At 43.4% G+C, this 17,878-nt stretch overlaps 1 protein-coding gene across 3 annotated transcripts in view; it reads left to right on the top strand.

Annotated features, from left to right (window-relative positions):
* The window catches only part of mob2a (MOB kinase activator 2a), a 53,499-nt gene that overhangs the window by 22,598 nt on the left and 13,023 nt on the right, over positions 1-17,878 (top strand). Inside the window, exon 1 of one of the 3 annotated variants that reach the window (XM_085411746.1) lies at positions 916-1,673. The exons of 1 other annotated variant lie outside the window; for it this stretch is intronic. In XM_085411746.1, the coding sequence (XP_085267872.1) occupies positions 1,636-1,673 (38 nt within the window). In that variant the 5' untranslated portion in view covers positions 916-1,635. Of the gene's footprint in view, positions 1-915; positions 1,674-4,254; positions 4,595-17,878 lie in introns of those variants that run through there. One more of the 3 variants, XM_085411747.1, reaches the window with a different exon arrangement.

Below are 17,878 nucleotides of genomic sequence, written 5' to 3'. Positions count from 1 at the left end.
ATTTCTAAAACCCTAATTTGCCGTTACTGCAACACACAATGCTGTCCTGGATTTTGAGCCTTCATTGCATGTCATCTTCCCCTTCTCAAAGCTTACTCAGCCGTATAAGAAAACCACATCTCCTCTTCGCTTTCTGTGGTCTGGCTGTCTACCAAATTTTAGCTCCATTCTTGCCCTCTTTTCTCCTCTCCAACTCCTCCAAACAGTTTTTTTTTTTTTTTTTTTTAAACAAATCCATTAAAAAGCCAAGCTTGACAAAACAACAGCTTTGCTTTATCTTTGGTTGTAGTCGGTGTACACAGATTATCAGGTGGTGTGAAGATTATCTGCCAGGTGAAAGAGCCCCCCCCCCCCCCATGGAAACAGACACACATGGGCCTAGCTTGAGGGGATCCAGTCTCACCTTTATGTCCGCTTAAATTATCCTCCAACTCATTTCATTATCATTTCTAAGGAAGGTGCTGGGAAAAAATGTGGCTATTACTCACTAGCAAGTCAGGATTGATCATTGTGCTCATCTGTACCTAATGCACGGTCAAGAGTTCCTTGGTATAGTAGATGGGGATTAATAGGCATACCCACCCACCCCCTTTTTATCATTACAAACCAACCATGTAATCAGCTGTGATTACCGTAGTTTTTCTTTATTAAACCACATCCTGTTAAAATCTTAATCCAGTGTTTATATGCCAGTAACAAAAGAGCCGAATAGTGCTCCTGGAGTTTAATGTAAAGTGACTATATGCGCGTTAGAAAGCCACAGATACACCTGGAAGGACTACTTTGGATTTAAATGGCATTAATGGATCCTCAGCCCTATTCTTAGCGTCAAATCTGTCTCACCCTTCAGGCGCTGACAAGATCCGTGTTGGGGTGGTGGCGTCTGGTTTGCGTTCAGCCTATATGGAGGAATATAAATGCGTATTTTTAGCTCCTCTGATAGGAAACGCGGTTGAAACATGAGATCCTCCGCGGGACCCTGTGTGGAGAGAAGAAAACTGACTCGCTTCGATCATCATTCTCCATAAAGGGACCTTTTTTGTTTTGTTTTTTAATGTTTTATTGTGTTTAGGGGTCACTTTTATATCGGTTTTATGCCGCCGAGTGGAGCCTGAGGAAGGGATGTAGATGTGGTAATATTGAAAGGATTCAAGTTACATTGCTTTCCTCTCTTTTGGAGTAAAGCGCGGTGGTTTGCGTCAGCGAGGCTGTGGACACAAAGCCGAGCAGTCTCAACCAGACTTCGTGTTAATATCACTAGATTTTTTCCAACTTACACCGACCACATGTCACCGGTACGAGGTCTGGCTTTGTTCTAATCGCAACTCCTGCGGCATGAAGACTCGTTAACCCTGCCCCATGCACGGAAACTAAATCGAGTCGGGAACCAAAGGAGTAGGAGGAGGAAGAAAAGAAGGAGGCGACGGGGTGGAGGACTGGGGAGAGGAACGGTAGAAAGAAACAGTTGTGGAGGAGAGAGGGAGAGGTCTGCAACAAAAAAACGAGAAAAAGGCGTTTGTTTGTTCTGCAGCGGTCCGGAGGGAGACGCGGCGCTGTTCGTTTGTTTCGAGCTGCGACAATAAGAAAGAAACACCATCAATTCTGGATTTCTTTATCCGCTTCCTGTCATCCAGGATGAGATTCAAAAGGAACGGGTCCTATACGTTAAATAGGTAAGAGTGCGGAGCAGTGCTGCCAGCGTGTGTCTGTATGGAGCGCGGGGGGAGACGTGTTGTCATATCCTGAGCTCCTAAATCAGTTCACGTTCTCTCGTAGTGCTCCGAGGTCTCTTTATGGCATCTCTGTAATGTTCTAGAGTAACGCTTCATGTTGCTAACGGAGAGTTTGGCTACTTTTCTACTGCAACATCAGCGATATTGCTGTGGCATTAGCTGCAGCTTGAGTCTTTGAAGGCTTGGTCTCTGCTGGCGTGGACATTAGAGGAAACTTTGTATTTATTTATAATGCACTTACACAATTTGAGTGAGTTTGCCATTTTAATGACAGCCTCAGAGTTGATTACCTTAAAAGCATTGGTTGATCAGATGGCTGTTAAATCCTTTAGTGTGTCAGCTCGTTTAACCGTTGGTGCCCTTTCACCACCCATGTGTAATTCAAGTTTCTGTAGCTGGATGGGGAGAAAAACCTGTTGGTCTCGCTTTTTTAGGGGTTGGGCTCTTTCTTTTGTTTTCCCTCTTCTCACTTAGGGAAACTGTGTTTTGTCCCTCTCTCCCTTCTTTATCCTCCCCTCGCTTTCCCCTTCCCAGGAATACCCTTTCTTGAGGTTACATCACCTAGCAACTTTGTATGTAGCGGCATGAATGATGTACCTCTGCCCCCCCCCAACCGGCCTTGCCTTTGCATGGTTGCAACAGCCTTCATTCATATACCAGTGTTTCAAAACCAATCACGAGTCAGGTCTTTCCACTGCTCATCGGTTCACTTTCTCTTTCTCTCTCCTCATCGTTATCAGTCCAAGTCACACGTTTGTACAAAAAAGTTTTTTCTGCTTTCCTCCAAATGAGTCATGCACAGCCCGTGCAACCGTTACTCCGGATGTCTTGATTTTATGGTTGGCTTGACTTATTTGGCAAAAACACACGCAGATGGAGACCCACAAGAAGCTGGTCACATTGTTGAAAGTGACAGTTGATTCAATGGCAGTTTCATTTCTTCCCCTTTCCCCTTGGCACTCCTTTTCCCCTTTGGCTTGTTATAAGATGTAGGGCTTTCCGCTGTGCTTTACACACACACACACACACCACATCCTGACTCTCAGGTGCTTGGAAACAAAGGGGGCTAACGAGTGCCAACACTCATTTCATCACGCGGTTGAAAATGCGAGTGATATTATCACTGCATACGCGCTCCACCTCTTTCTTTTTTTCACTTAGGAAGTGTGTGTGTGATGTAGTCATGCTCCACATATACTTTCACATCTGTGTGGATGCAGGTGAGAGAGAGAGGGGAATAATTAAGCTATGACAGAGGAGGCCTTAAAGCTGAAGCTCCTGTTAGCACTTCTCCAGGGAGCAGAAGGAAGAAGATGAGGAGGAGGAGAGCTGACGTCATTGCTGCTGCGGTGCTTCTTTGTCATCTTGCATCTCAAAAACTTGTGCGCAGCAGGGTAAGAATAGGTTAGGCGAGAGAGTCTACAATCACTGCTGGCTTTTTTTGTTCGTTTGTTTTTTGTTTTTTTTCCACATTCATCTCACAGTTCAGAGCTTCTTTGAGAACTCAACGGCAGAAAAAGAGCAAAGCCCCCCTTCGCTGCGGTTACATAACTGCCATCTTCTGAAGGTGACTGTCTCCTGGCTCTGCTATCTCAGTCTTTTTCTTGGCAGGCTGCAGTGATTTGTTTTCACTAAACAGCAGAGTGGATTCGGTCTCTTTGACATTGAAGCGTCAGTATTCACTGGCATAGGCTGCCTTCGTTATGCTCAGTTAATCCTGTGTTTGTCTGGTGTGTCCGGCAGTGTCTGAAGCCTTCGATTTAAGCAGCAGACATTGATCTGTTCTCTGCAGTCCCTTAAAGTGCTTATGTGTGTTTTGAGCAGCGAGGAAGTGAATGATGGGGAGCAAAAGAAGCTGAATGTTTTTATTTGTGTCCTTCTCCTTATTTGCCCGCATCATAACTAGAGTACTCTGCAGTGATTGGCTCACTTCCTGGAGGCTTGTCTCTGCGCTATCCCCTCCCTTACCGTACCTATGCATCATTTATATGAATGAACAGTCACAGGCACTTATATGTGCTCAAAACGCTGTATAACCTTGTGCTGCGTGTTCATTCCCGTGTTCAGTCCTTTCTCGATATTAATGCAAGAGCTGGCAATCACCTTTCTGCAGTTACGATGACGGTGCAAAACTGCGAGTCTGTCAGCTTCCTGAACTCCTCGACTTTCTGCAGAGGTTGGACAGGATTTGACTCAGACTTCGATTTAGTAAACATTGTGTGTTTGGTCTGCGATGGGTGGAGATGGGATGTTTAGCCCTTGTTTAGGATGTATACAGATGTCAAGATTACTGCCTCCCAGGGATTTTCACCCCCCGCTCCCCTGCCCCCCAATGTCCCTCCTTTTCGCTCTACCCTGCAGTCCACCATGTACTGCCCAGCAGTCAGCAGTTTGTTTATGGGACTCTGTTTGCCAAGCTAATCTTCCCGCCTTTCAAGTGTGAGCCAGCAAGTGGGAGGGAGGGAGAGAGGGAGAGAGAGCGAGCGCAAGAGTGTGAAAGTGAAGCAGGCAGTTGCAGTAGTTGGAAAGGAGCGAGAAAGAGAAACCTGCTCAGAGAAGTGCGTCTAGTTTTGTGAATGGTTGTTTGTTTTGAGGTGTTTTTCTCTGCCCGTCCGGCCAGCTTCGTGCGTGACCTGCGTTGAAGTCGAAGGTCTTTGCAGCAGACATATGATTACACTCAGTGCTACGTTGGAGCTGGGAGCAGTTTTCCTGGTGCACCTGTAGCAGAGTTTCAAACGGGAGCAAAAACGGGGAGGTGAAACGGTATATAGGGTGCTGTGGTTTGGAGCATCGTCACCTTGGCTCTGCTTGATCGACTGCTGGATGGGGGTGCTGGTGTGCTGTGACTGCTTCTTCTATAGGTATATTTTACGTGTCGACTCTTGACCTTTCATTCCCCTTTTGTTGTTGTTGTTTCTTGCTGTTGAGAGTATAATTTCTAGCAGTCTTTAAGTTAAACTTCAACTTCTCCATCTGATCCCTCCTCCCGTTTCCTCTCCTGCCCACTCGCTCTCTGTTATTATGCTGCGGTTTGGGGGAGACTTTTGAGGACACTGCTGCTGTAACAGGCAGATATTCTGCTGTAGTCAGACACACACTGTATCTTGAATTGTGGGGAGGGCAAGAGGAGGGGGGGAGGCACGGAGTTGCAGACAAGGGGATGTCGATGGCTCATAGCCAGGCTCCTATAGCTGAACAGAGAAGCGGAGTGCTAGACTTTGGAGGTTATGGGTTTTGTTTGGAGGGTAGGTTAGAACTGGTTGAAATAAAATGGAATACAGCCAAAAGGTAGCTCGTCAGTCATGCTTGCCCAGCTTCTCCTCTCATCCTGTTGTGTGCCCCTTTGGCTGTGCAACACTGTTTGTTTTTTTTGGACACAGTGTTCCAGCATAAAGGGACAGGGGAACGTTTTTCCTCGTCTTCTGTTTCCCCTGGTGTTTGCAGAACACTGGACTTAACAGACTTTGCTCTTTAAAAGAAAAAAGTAAATGTTCCCAGTTTGTTTTTTTTGTCTCCCCCCCCCCCCCCCCCCCTCCCGCAGATAGACCTAGCACGGCTATGCAGAGCTTTAGTTTTAAAAAAATCTGACTGGCTTACTGGCATGCACGTAGCTGGTTATTGTGCTTGAAAGAGAGGCTAAGATGATATAGGCTCTTGGGCAGTTGGAGCAGAAAGATTCTGGTTCTTCTCTCTTGTGGTTTTAGGGCTAGCCACTCGAAGCGTGCCCCAACTGCTGTATAAAGTCTAAATATAGTTTTCTAGTCTTAAAGGACCATTTTGATGGTGAGGGTAAAATTGTAGCTTTAACACATCCACCACAGCTGGATTCGATTAGGCCTCAGTGGGATTCAGAACTTTGTTTACACTTCATCGCTACTTTTAGCATGAATAACAGCCTGTCGTTTCTGTGTGTGCGTAATGTAAATCTAAAGCTCTGCATGTGTTAAATGCTGTTGGTGAAATGCACACAGAAGCCTGGTAAAGGCAGGGCTTATGCCAGAACTATTTAACTATTCTCCCCCCATCATGGTGAAGGCAGGGGTGGGACCTGATCCTGATGTCTCTTGGGCTCATTAAGCCAAAATGGGCTCTCAGGTCTATTTTTAGCTCTTCTCTTCCTTTGCGACTTCATCAGCCAATCAGATGTCTTGGCAGTGATGTTATATTTCTTGATTAATGTGTGTTTTAGGAGGCACACCCATCTGAACGGGTCCTCGTTGACCTCGACTCGAGGCAGCCCTGGGTCCGCTGGGCTCCGGTGTTTAAGCTTTCAACGGTAGCATTGTGTGAAGTAGAAAACGCCTGCCAGCACTCCAACAATCACTGTCAACTCCAATGTCGATCATGTCATTTAGAACAAAGCCATCTGAAACGTCTGTCGTCGTATGACGCAAGTAAAATAAAACTGACTTGGCTTTAATTACTTGGCCGTTGTATTATGTTTCTGTCCAGTCAGTAGCTTTGATTTTTATACATAGGCAAAATCGGGGGAGGAAACATGTGTATAGGAAAGATAAAAATTGCTTTCAAGTCTAAAATATGCAAGTGGCATCATTCTAATGGCCAGCAGGGGGCAGAATTCAGGGGTATAGAATTCTACATGGACATAAACCGTATTACCTCTGGAAATGTTATCCAAATAACTTAACCGATAAAGCAGGGACTGCAGTCACTTTGCTGTGAGAGTGCTGATACATTTAGCCAATATAATATAATACTTTAATTTGAATGATGAAATATCTGAAAATTAACTGCAAACGTATTATTAGAAGCATATTGTTCGATCACATATATGTAGTGTACTATATCCTAGTGTTTTTGTTTTAATTGAAATTTAACCCTTTTATTACCGATACATTAAAGACAGGAAGCTAACACGGCCACGTCTACATGTTCGTGCCACTGTTTTAATCTTGCGTGCTTCATTTCTTTCTTTCTGTTGGTAGATTGTCTCGTCTAACCAAGGGAGCAGAAAATACTTCTTATTCTTGCTGAGCGTGACTGTCCTGATGAGTTTCGATTAAATAGCTGAATTAAAATGGTTTCAGTCTCGTTGGCGGTTATCTAAGGAACCCCTCACTAAGATCTTTATGTATTGTAACGTGTAGAAACCATTCTCGTGCTCTCACATACTCTTTGCACCCACAAACTCACAAGAATTGATTTTTCCAGGGTCTCTTCCAACGCAACACTCCTGAGGCAACTACTGCTGTTGGAGTTGAATCCAAGGTCAGGGTTTCATTCAGTTTTTGAATGTCAGAGTTGTGGTCGTCAGACCTCTCTACACAATTACAGCATGAAACAAAGAGAAAATTTCAGTTTTGGCAGCATTTTGTGGTTCAGCGTTTCTCTACCCGTAAGACATGTTGCTGACACGTCGCTGGAAAGCGGCTGCAGTCAGACTGTAAGGCTCCATCACATGACAAAGCTTGTGTATGTTTGCTTGCAGTGGGTCACTTGGTTAGTTTTATAATGTGCGGTGTAGAACAATAGCTGTGTGTCGTACTAGCAGAGCAGACCATACTGGATGCCATGTGTCTCTCATTAGGCTGTCTTTGGCAGACCGGGCTGCTGTCACAGAGCTGAGCTCAACAAGAACACCATTCTCCACCAACAAGCCCCGCGATCCTTCCCCTCAGCCCAGCGGGCTCCCTTATTCTGTGGCTCACGGTCACTCAGATTGATTGGAAATGCTCAAATTTTTCAGGAAAGTTTGTTGAAACGACTAATGCCTAGGCATGCCATATAACCATTATCTATTCAATTCCTGGAAAAAGTGAATGGAATTATTTCCTGTGGCTTTGTGTTTTTTCTGAAAATCGACAGTGCCTCTTATAATCCCGTGTGCCTTATGTATGAATTCTGGTTGTGTTTACTGACCTCGAAATGATTTTATGTACACGGCGCTCGAAAATCTGTCAAATGTTTCAGTGCGACTTTGCTAAGCTACGAAGCCGCGCCGCTTGATGGATTGTCGGAGCGTTACGGCTATCGTAGGCAGCCTCGCGGAGTGATACGTACTGTGCTTCAACATAATATTACAGTATTGTGTGTGTATAACCTCTTTAAGTTTTGTGGATATTATACGTGGTTATGCTGAGGATATGTCGGCCAGTTTCCACTGGAAACGCCTTTTGGTTAAACTGTCAGCGAGGAATTTGCTTGTTTAAGTGAAAATACATTGATGGGTTTTTTGCACTAATAAAGTTGAGGAGTTGTAAAGTATTTTGTCTAGTGTCAATTATATCGTCAGTTATATCGTTATTGCAAATTTTCAAATGTATATCGTGATAAATATTTTTGGTCACATCGTCCTGCTCTACTTGGTTGGTTTTGTAATGTGTGATGAAAATGAAGGCGTGTTGAATAACTGTCAGATTGTTTATTGAACTCAGCTGAAGGAGGAGGAGGAAAAACAGCTTCATCAAAAGCATGGCTTTACCAGTTTGATCTTCTCTCCAAACTGGTTCTTCAGTGATGAAACCATGACTCAGTGCCAGACAGTCCCTTTGTCTGTGTCACTGAAGTTGTTGCGATCTCCTGGGAATAATCAGTGCATTAGAAACACAGTAAGGGATTGTGGTACAATATCATCCATGTCTAAGGTGCCCAGAAGAGAGGAAATGATCCAAACAGGTCAAAAATCCCCCCCAAAAAATTCCAGTGCCTCCTGTAGCTTCTAGTCCTGATGAGTCAAATAAAAAATATGAATACTGTTAATGGGAACAAGTAAAAATCAATTTAAATGACAAACAGCCACTGCACAACTGGAAAAAGCATATTGTTTTTTTTCTGTTTGTTTCTCACTAGTTTGAGGCTTTCCTCTGCACATGCCCAGTAGGAGACGTCTTATCACCCAGCATCTTAATGTGGAAAGAGATATTTGAAGAAATGAGGCATAAAGGGGTATCTAAACAAGGACATCTGCTTTTTAATGAGTTCTTCTGGGCTTAATTTCCTGACGGTGTAACCTGACGTCCTCCATATAAACATAACTACACATCGTATTGACGCAGAATCCATTTTTTGCGGTTGGCCCGTTCAGCACCGTTGATGAGAGAATAACTGTCATCATTTCAGTATAAGCATGCATAAATGTCAGTAAATTCTTGGAAAGAAAATGCAAAATGTGCTAAGAAGTAAAAAAAAAAAAAATTTAAGGGACAAACATATTTGTTCCTGGAACAAATAAACTGAACACAACAAGATTGGGGTGATGTCAGCCAGTTACCTAGGTTACGCTGTACATTCACCACAAAAGTCTAAATCTGCCGTTAGTCAGTTCACATGTTAAGCAAGCTCTGTCCATCTTGCCTTAACTGACTGTCCTCTACGTTCACCTGCCCTCTAGTCACTGCAGAGGGCAGAGCCTCACACAAGAGGCTGGTTGCATAACACAGTCTGTGTGTGTGTTTCAGAAGCAGCCCTGTTCTGCTGGCTCAGGAGGAGTACAAAGAGATGGCCTTGCACTAACCTCACCTCCGCATTTAGATTCTCTCAGTCAGCAGCACACATGCTTAAATCAAAAACCATTCGACCACTTCGCAGGTTTTTTGTTTCTGAAGTATCCTTTTCCAGTTTGTGGCAGCGAAACAATAACAAGGTGAAGACAGTACTCTCCACGTTACCTATCAGTGCAGTTTAGACAAATGTTACCCAAGAGTGTTTGTGTGTGTGGCAGCAGGTGCCCTGTAGGCATCGGAAAACGTGTTACAGCTGCATGGTGGCCCAATTGGCAAGTGGATAATGGCTTCATTGTGTTGGCTCAGTTTCTCGGTTGGTCAGGTGGCAGGAAAGGGGCGAGACAAATTTCACTACCAAAACAACGTGTCTGGAGGCTTTGTACAGGCTGTAAAGGTGGCGGGTTGTTGCAGAAGCAGCCCACGTCTTGTGTGTTTAGCCTCTGGCAACAACAGACCCATTTGAGTGGAGAGGGGAAGTGCCTGGGCGTCTCATTTCCTGTTTGTCAAGCTTGTCCCATGCAGTTGTGAAAAGGGAGGGGTGGTCTGGTTCTGTCTAATTGAACACTGAATTTGGTGGTCAGTAGGTAAGACATCCTTGTTTGTACTATTAAAAATAAAAAATAAAATGCAGTCACATGCATGGCTGCGTAATTGGCTCTATGCTGCAGTGCCTCTGGAGGCTGAGTCTCCTCATTTGTTTCAATTAACTGCTATCTGACATGTCGCTGTTACCAAAGAGAGAAGACGAGGAAAAATAAGCTTTATTAAGATTTTAATTTCACACCTTAAAATCAAAGCATCGTAGGACGTAGGACGACTCCTACGCTCAGACGTAGGAGTCGTCCACAGAGATTGATTATTGGACAATCAGAGGGTGGAAACTGTGGCTCCCGAGAAAGCAGTGGTGCTGCAGAGTGCTGACTCCAGTTTGTTCTGAGGCAGCATTCATTTAAAGGTTGTGTGCCAAACAAGCACTCACCTCAGATGCCCTTTTTGTAGCCATAAAGCTCTTCTGCTTGTGATGAGCACAATGCCACCAAGACGCACACACAGTCTTTTGTGAAGTCTTTTGTGTTGCGGACAGATGTGCTTACTTCACTGGCAACCAGCCCATCCCCCACGGTGAGAGATGATGTCACTGCATAAGCTCATCTTCCCAGGTGGTAGATGGATCCTCCCCTGTTTACAGCCAATCAGAGGCTTGTTTACACCTGAATCCCCTGGCACGGAGACGAACAGACACACTTTCTTACGTGGCTCTGTAGTCATCTGCTGATCTCATCTCACCGAAAAGGTGAAATTAGTCTCAAATGCGTCTCACCACAGCTCATCCTTTCACTTGTATTCTGCGGAGGAAAACCCAAATATTACTGCTCATCAGTGAAACGGCTCCATTAGCATCTATTGATTTGACCTGTCCTGTGTCTTCTTTCCTTCAATCTCTTTTCTTTCCTTGTTCTTATACTGGCAGCAGCTGCCTATGCCCACATCCTTCTCTTTTTCATTGACGTGCCACGAGGATGCTGAATGGAAAAAGGGGAGATCAATCTTTATGTACACTTGCTTTCAGTGCGTCAGTGTTTGTGTAGCTCAGTAAGATTGTGTACATGTATTACTCTGCAAACACAGGACATGTCACGGAGGTTTTTTGCTATATCTGAAGTCGTCTGTGAATTGCCCTCAAATAGCAAAACATGAGTAGCTTTGTATTTCTGTAACATTTGCTGCCTTTCTTTCCCCTCCTAAATCCTCCTGTCCTCTCCTTTACCAAGGCTGCCTCCTCGCTACCATCACACTAACATGTGCGCACTGTCTTTTTCCTCTTGATTAGCCACCAGGGATGGGCATTTACAGACATGGCTGCGTGATCTTCTGTCACTGCGAATCATCGTAACAAAGGTCTTTGGGTTGGACGCGGTTACATTCTAAACAAAGTGCAGCTCGGTCCGAGTCTTTCTGAGCTTCTGCAGTTTAGTCTCAGAGCTGTTGTTGTTATGATTGGGTGTCTGTAAAAGGCGTTGCTGGTGGTTAAAACCTCCCTGCCTTCTTTCCAAGTATCTTCCTTGGAGAGATCAGACTTCCTCTCTGGGCAGCAGAGCTGTTGCACAAACACAGTCACATGTTACAACGCTGTCTGTACACCTCTAAGCCGATTAGATGTTAAAATGCGCACATCAAAGGTTTAAAATTGCTCATATTTTCCAGCCGCCTCGTTTTTGCTTTGTAAATTTGTTGGCTTCTTTGAGTCACATGCTTCTTTTCACCTTTTTGTGAGCTCCTGGGTGTGACTGCTTCCTGCAGCTTCATCACTCCCACAATTAATCGGGCTTACACAATGGACCAGAGTTTCCTCTGCTATCAGATGGTGAAGAGATCTCGTCTAGTCATCAAGGAGGTGGATGTTGTCTCGTTTTCTTCTTTCTTTCTTTTTGTGCTTGTCCTCTCAGAGCTTTTTGGTTAGATTAATAAACTTCCTCTCTGCTTAAGAGTCTGTTTATCCTTTGTTTTTGATGTTGTACCCATATCCCTGAGTTATTAGTTATTAGTTATTAGTTATTAACCCTTCATCTCTCGTCTCTGTTTGTGTCTGTGTTTCTCTCACAGGTTGGGGAGGATGCAGTGATATACAGTATACCTAGAAAGAGATGTCTGTCTGTGTACGTGTGCATTAACAGGCAGACTAATGCGATATGGCATTGGATTTTTAACAGCAATACAGATCTCATCAGCTGGTTTTTAAGGCATTGTTGTTAGTGTCGTTTGAAATTTCTCTTAGGTATGGCACTGTGCCATACCTGTCTTTTATGTAGTTCAGGTTTCGAGCGTTTGTCACATTTACCTTTCCCACGTTTCATCACTTCAAAAATTGATGATATAAAATATGTCAACCCAGACACTGAAGCAAACGGGCTGCTCTGCATCAGTAAGTCACTCATTCCTCGTCGTCATCTAGTTTTCACTCCGAAACCCAATTACTTGAGCTTAAATGTCCATTTTAAGGGAACATTCTGTGCTTTCAGTCAGTATGTGGTGGTGCGAGTCTGTTCCTGGAAGCGCTATAGGATACTTGCGTCCACATTCCCCTCAATAGGAAATGTGTGTCTAAATACCCTTACTTAGGAGTTAATGAGCTGGATCAGAGCAGACATGCACAGCCCTGCAGCAAAAAGCAGAAGGCTACCCAAACTGTGCAGAAACCCCACACTCTGCTCTTTACCCCGTGCATCATTTTTACTTTTAAGAGTCACCAACAGTTTCTTCACTGCTTTGCGATATTTCTTTTCTTTTTGTTTTGCCAAAGCCTGTTTCTACTTTGTTTCTTTTTTTTAAGGTCCATTCTAGCAGTTTCATCTCATTTTGTTGTTTTTTTTGTTGTTATTTTTTTTTCTCTTGGAACCCTGAAAAGAGAGCTCTGTTCACCCCAAAGCCCCGTGGTCTACCCAATCATACTCCACCCTTCACACATACATCCTGTGCAAACATGGGCGTCACCTCCATCTTATTTCCCGCAACCTCCTCTTTCCATGATGCTCTTTCTTCTCCATCCTTCCCCCTTCCACCTTATTCTCTGCTGGCCTCCCTAACACACACACACACACACACACAGAGACTACTACTTGTGCTCCGACGCAAACAGCAGCTCAAGTCTGACCACAGCTCTTCTTTATGTTACAAGTTCCCCTTTTCTTGCCTCATCCTGCCCAGCTTTACTGAAAAGTTGTTAAAATATTATTCCCCGTGTCCTTTTCACACTATATTTTCTTTTATGTTCATCTTACTCAACCGACACCAGCAGTAGTGGAAACTAACTCATTAAATTTTATAGTCTTCAAAGGATGCTGGCATCTGTAACGTCAGCACAGCTATGGTTCGGTTTCAGGTGGCAAAAAAAAGCACACAGAAACTTAACACACACATCTAAGCATCCACACCCAGGGATGGAAAAGTGGAGTGGAAAACTGTGTCTAGCTGTGAGGTTGTGTAAGTTTCAAACAATGTCTGCCTTGAGAGGTCTTTTTCCAGTGGTGGGAAGATGCCTCTCAGCTTCTTCTTCTTCTTAGATGAAAAAAGGAAAAAATGTATTTCTTTGCGTTGTCTGTTTCCTGGTTTGATGCAGCTGTTCATTGCCAGTAGATGGCAATGTTGATCTCACACCCAAGTCATACCTGTGTGGTCCTCTTCTCTCAGCCTGTGCACTGCTTGTTTGTTGTTTGTTTGTTTTGTTTTATTTAAACTGTAACCTGCTGCTAATGTTTTGCTTTGGTTCAAAAATGTTCTGAATTTTATCTGCAGTTGGGGAATCATTAAGATAAGTCTGTGTGCATCCAGGAATTTGCACAATCGCAGGAAAAGAGATTTTTCCTGGTCTTTTTTCAAGTCTATACGGGGTTCTGGGAACATGTGAAGGAAAGCTTTTGTGTCTCCAGCAGTGCAAACTTGTTACATTTGCACATACCTACATTTTTACAATGTTTAAGTTTATATCTAAGTGTTCCAAAACTTAGCCACATTCTCTTGGTTCTTCTTGATGAAGAAGAATCTCTTATAAGCACCATTTTATAGATTATTGCAGGTCATCTGTCTCTCCTTCCTCTAGACTGTTAAATTTAAATAAAAATTGAACATGCCATGTCATTTTAAGCCTTGGAGGTTGTGTTTTTGTGTCTGTGTTTTGGGGGGCTCTTTGTGCGCTGTTACACTTGACAGACAGGCGTTTGGCTGGTCCAAATGGTGAAGTGCAGGATAGATAGAGACTCTCCCCTCCTAAGGAATGCAGGGAGGAGGAGTGCAGCGGGCAGCCAGGGCATGCTGTGACAACCTCCCACATGATCTAAACTCTTTCACTCTTTGCTTCTTCTTCTTGCTTTTAACTGTTATTAACACTTTTTCTCTTCTGTTTTTCCCCTTGCGTCATTCTCTGCAGCTCAAACCTCTCACTTTATCACTCTCACTACTCTTAACTCCTTGCTCATTCCCATTTCCTAGTCTCCCCCCCCCACCCCCCCACCCCCACCCCCCCATTTCATCCATTTCTCTCTGTTTCATTCTCAGTCATTTCTCACTGACATAATCCACGTAGCATCCATGTCGGTGATTTATAAGGATTTGGATACGAATCTGGAATTTCTCATCTCATGTCTGCTTCTTGCTGAAGTCCTGTCTTCCTTTAGCTTTAAACAAGAAAAAACCCGTCCTCCTGTCTATTACACTCTCTCTGCTTTCATATTGAAATCAACTCTGTGCCAAAGGTTTGCAGCAAAATGTCTGAACTCCAGACTAAGCTGACTTGTAACTCGCTTACAGATGCAGCAGCAATTGATCAGACAGGTCAAGTTCTTTGATGCCATTGCTGTTTTTAAATAGAGCATGAAGTTGGAACTCTATTATGTTTGTGCATGAAGTGCTCACATATACCTCCCAAACAAGAATGTCCAACTGAACTGTGAGCCAGAATCGAATGCTCTTGATCTCCTTCAGTTCAGTCTTAAAGTAACTCTTCTCTTTGTTTAACAAAGCTGTGTTTGCAGAAAGCAATGACATGTCTTTGCTTGTAGCCCTTCCCCTACAGGAATGTAGAGCAAAGAAGAGATGAAGCAAAGGACACGAGAGCATATGTGCAAAGATTCACAGGCATAAAGGTCGAAGGGAGAAAGTGGTGAGCAAAGACTAGTTAGTCTCTGTAAGGGGCTTGCTGAATTATTGTAAATGTTTAATGCCATGTGCTTCATATGAGTAGCAAGTTGAGATGGTGTTAAAAGCACAGCTGCTTGTTGCACTCTTTATAAGCCCAAAATGGTCTGTAGCAAGTAGGTGTAAGCACTTTCTAGCTGATCGTAGTCATTGAAGCTGCCTTTTTTGGCTGGTGTTTGCACAGACCATACGTGCCCATTTATCTCCACAGTTTTTCAGAAGAAAAGGGAGAAAATTACCAATGTTGGTTTTTTTCCTTATTTTTGATTAATAGGGAGGCATGGTAGCAGATGCTATATTTTTATTAAACAGATTTTCTTCTGCAGTTATGTACTGCAGGCCAGGTCGCTGGGTTCATGGTCCAAAGTTATCTCCCTGGCCCTGCTGACCTTTATCCGTGCCTATAGAAACCCCCCAGGCTCTAAAGACCTTCGGTCTGTGCTGTTGTTACTGCCTAAGACCTTACCTAAACACAGTGCACACTCCCACATGCCCAGAATGCAACACCAACGGGTCATATCGAGCAACTTGGAACTACTGTTTCCGATTCATTTATTTTGGGTTTTAACACGGTTGGGTCCCTGAGCTGTTTGTCATTTTGACCCCAGCGATGATTGGCTGGAGATTCACTGTGGCCTGACCAGGACTGGTCTGTTGCCAGGCCCCAAGGCGCATCTGCTATGGTCGTGACTCATGTAGCTCTGGCCTGGAATCAGTGTTTTCTTTGTTTTAAATACGTGGAATTTGTCCACTGACTTTCAGACTCAACCTGTTGAGCCAGCTCCAGAGATCGCTGTTCACAAACATGTTTTATCCAGAATCTTGTATTCCACTTTAAAACCTTTTAGTGATAACGAAAACTTTCAGCAGATTTTAACACATAAATATGAATTTTATCTATGCCTTATGCATTGTTGCTCATAACGTCAATGCTGTGGTGAATGAATATCTTACATTTCTTACAGTGCTTATTTTTCTTATCTGTTGGTCTGATCAGTTCTGACTATAATTATCATGCTTAATGTTGTTGTTTGGGTTTTTTTTTTACCGACATCACATTAGGGCTTCATTAGGCATCTGTCAGTATCAGTGATGTCGGTGTTTCCATAAATTGCCTCTGTTTATTCTTTTATTTTTTCCCACAAGCGTCCTGTTTTGTAATTAAATCCAATCCTTTGGTATCTCTTAATCAGGGTGGTCGTTTTTGATTAGTTTAACATCCTTCAAGCAGCTTCCAGGTACTGATAAAGTCAGTCTTTCTGTGGTTTTGCTTGTTAAACTAATCTGCAAATTGTTGTTGCTGTGGATTTTACATCCGTAACCTTTTTATAGTGGAAAAAAGTTGCTACACTTTCTCAAGAACTATGCCTTACCCACAAACAAATGGATGTGTGTTCAGAGAATAGAAATTTGATCCTGTATCTGCATTACTGGCAGGTCATTACAGGACTTGGCCTTTTCTATCCAACCTTTCCTGTGAAAGCTTTGCTGTGTTATTAGTAATTTACAGCAATATCTGTTTTGTTGAAAGCAGGTAGCCTTGTCTGCGTATTTGAAGGGGAGGACGCTAGCAGGGAGGGAAGAGTAAACCTCTGTGTGAGAGACAAAGGAATGTGGCAGTTGGTTTCCATTCACGTCAGACGTTGCATAAGAGAGGTCCGACTTGTGCATCATCAGAATCCAAATGGTCACACAGCGCTGCAGACTGCAGTCGTGATCACATATCGCCCGTTTAGTAAAAGAAGGGTCTATTTTAGGTTAACAAGCTCTGCCTCCTCTAACTTTTATCCCCGATTCGCTAAACGTTTTGTTCCCACAAGCGATTGTCGAGGCCAAGCGCTCAAATGATGTTTTCTATTTTCAGTGACCACTTGGGTCCAATAGTTAGAAGCAAATTAGTGGAAAGTTCCTCAAGCATGGGATTTCCATTATAGCGACACACTGTTTTCTCATGATTACATGTAACACTTTAAACAGCAATATCACACTGTGATAGACCACATAAAAATGTGATTTTAGTGTTTATGATGTCCTGTAATACCTTATTATAAAATTTCTTTTATTTTATTTTTCATCATTAAAATGACAGCAAAAAGGGAATGAAGAGAATGAAACTATTAGCAGTTTGAAGAAGTTCCCGAAATGACAGTAAACACAAGCAGAAAATGACCAAGAATTTGATGAAAATTTGCTGTACATTTTGCAATATTTAGAACTTTTTTTTTTTTTTTTTTTTTTTAATCTTCCTGAGACCTGTAGACTTTTGATAATGAGCTAGATACAACATACCGACCACAGCCCCAACACAAACTACCCCCACGTCTGATTATATATCCCTTTCTTACCTCTTGCTTACACAGTGACTGGTTAAGCTGCTCACTTATTTGTTCCTGCTTACTCACCCTACGACAGACACCCATGCCCCCCACCCTTTTATTTTTTTAAACGCTTTCTGTAGTCTTTATGGTGAGGCATGCTGATACTATTATTAGCATCTTAAGAACAGAGTCTGTGCCCTGTTCTGGTCTCTGTCTCGCTGTCTCTCTCCCCTCTTCCCCAGACTCCTCACAGCTGGTATCGGGGCCAGAGCCAGACTCCGTGTGCACCCGTAATGTGGTATGCAGGATGTGGGTGCAGAAAGGAGCCTATCCTACTCGCTGTCTCTTAAAATTTCTTTCTATTTTTTTTTTTTGATCATATAAGGGTTACCCATAAACAAGTACTACATATTCCTTACACACTCTGACAGTCTCATTCATCTTGCTCTTACAACTGCATTCCCCAACTCAAGGCATGCACATAGCGCTACAGAATCCCATAGATTTGTGTCCATGCATGAATCTATACTATAGCCGGGCGCATGAAGTTTTGTCTGAGGAGACTGAGCAAAAACAGACAGTAAAGGAGTGAGGCGGTGAAATGCGCAGAGAGAGAATAAGAGGGCTCATCTGTTGTAAGGCAGTAATTAGAGGGAAGAACAGTGAGGGAATG

The sequence above is a fragment of the Rhamphochromis longiceps genome, linkage group LG7, assembly GCF_057381845.1.
Source record: "Rhamphochromis longiceps isolate RC_006_pf linkage group LG7, R_longiceps_female_GT1.1, whole genome shotgun sequence".
NCBI lineage: Eukaryota > Metazoa > Chordata > Actinopteri > Cichliformes > Cichlidae > Rhamphochromis > Rhamphochromis longiceps.
This window is presented reverse-complemented; position numbering and strand designations above follow the sequence as displayed.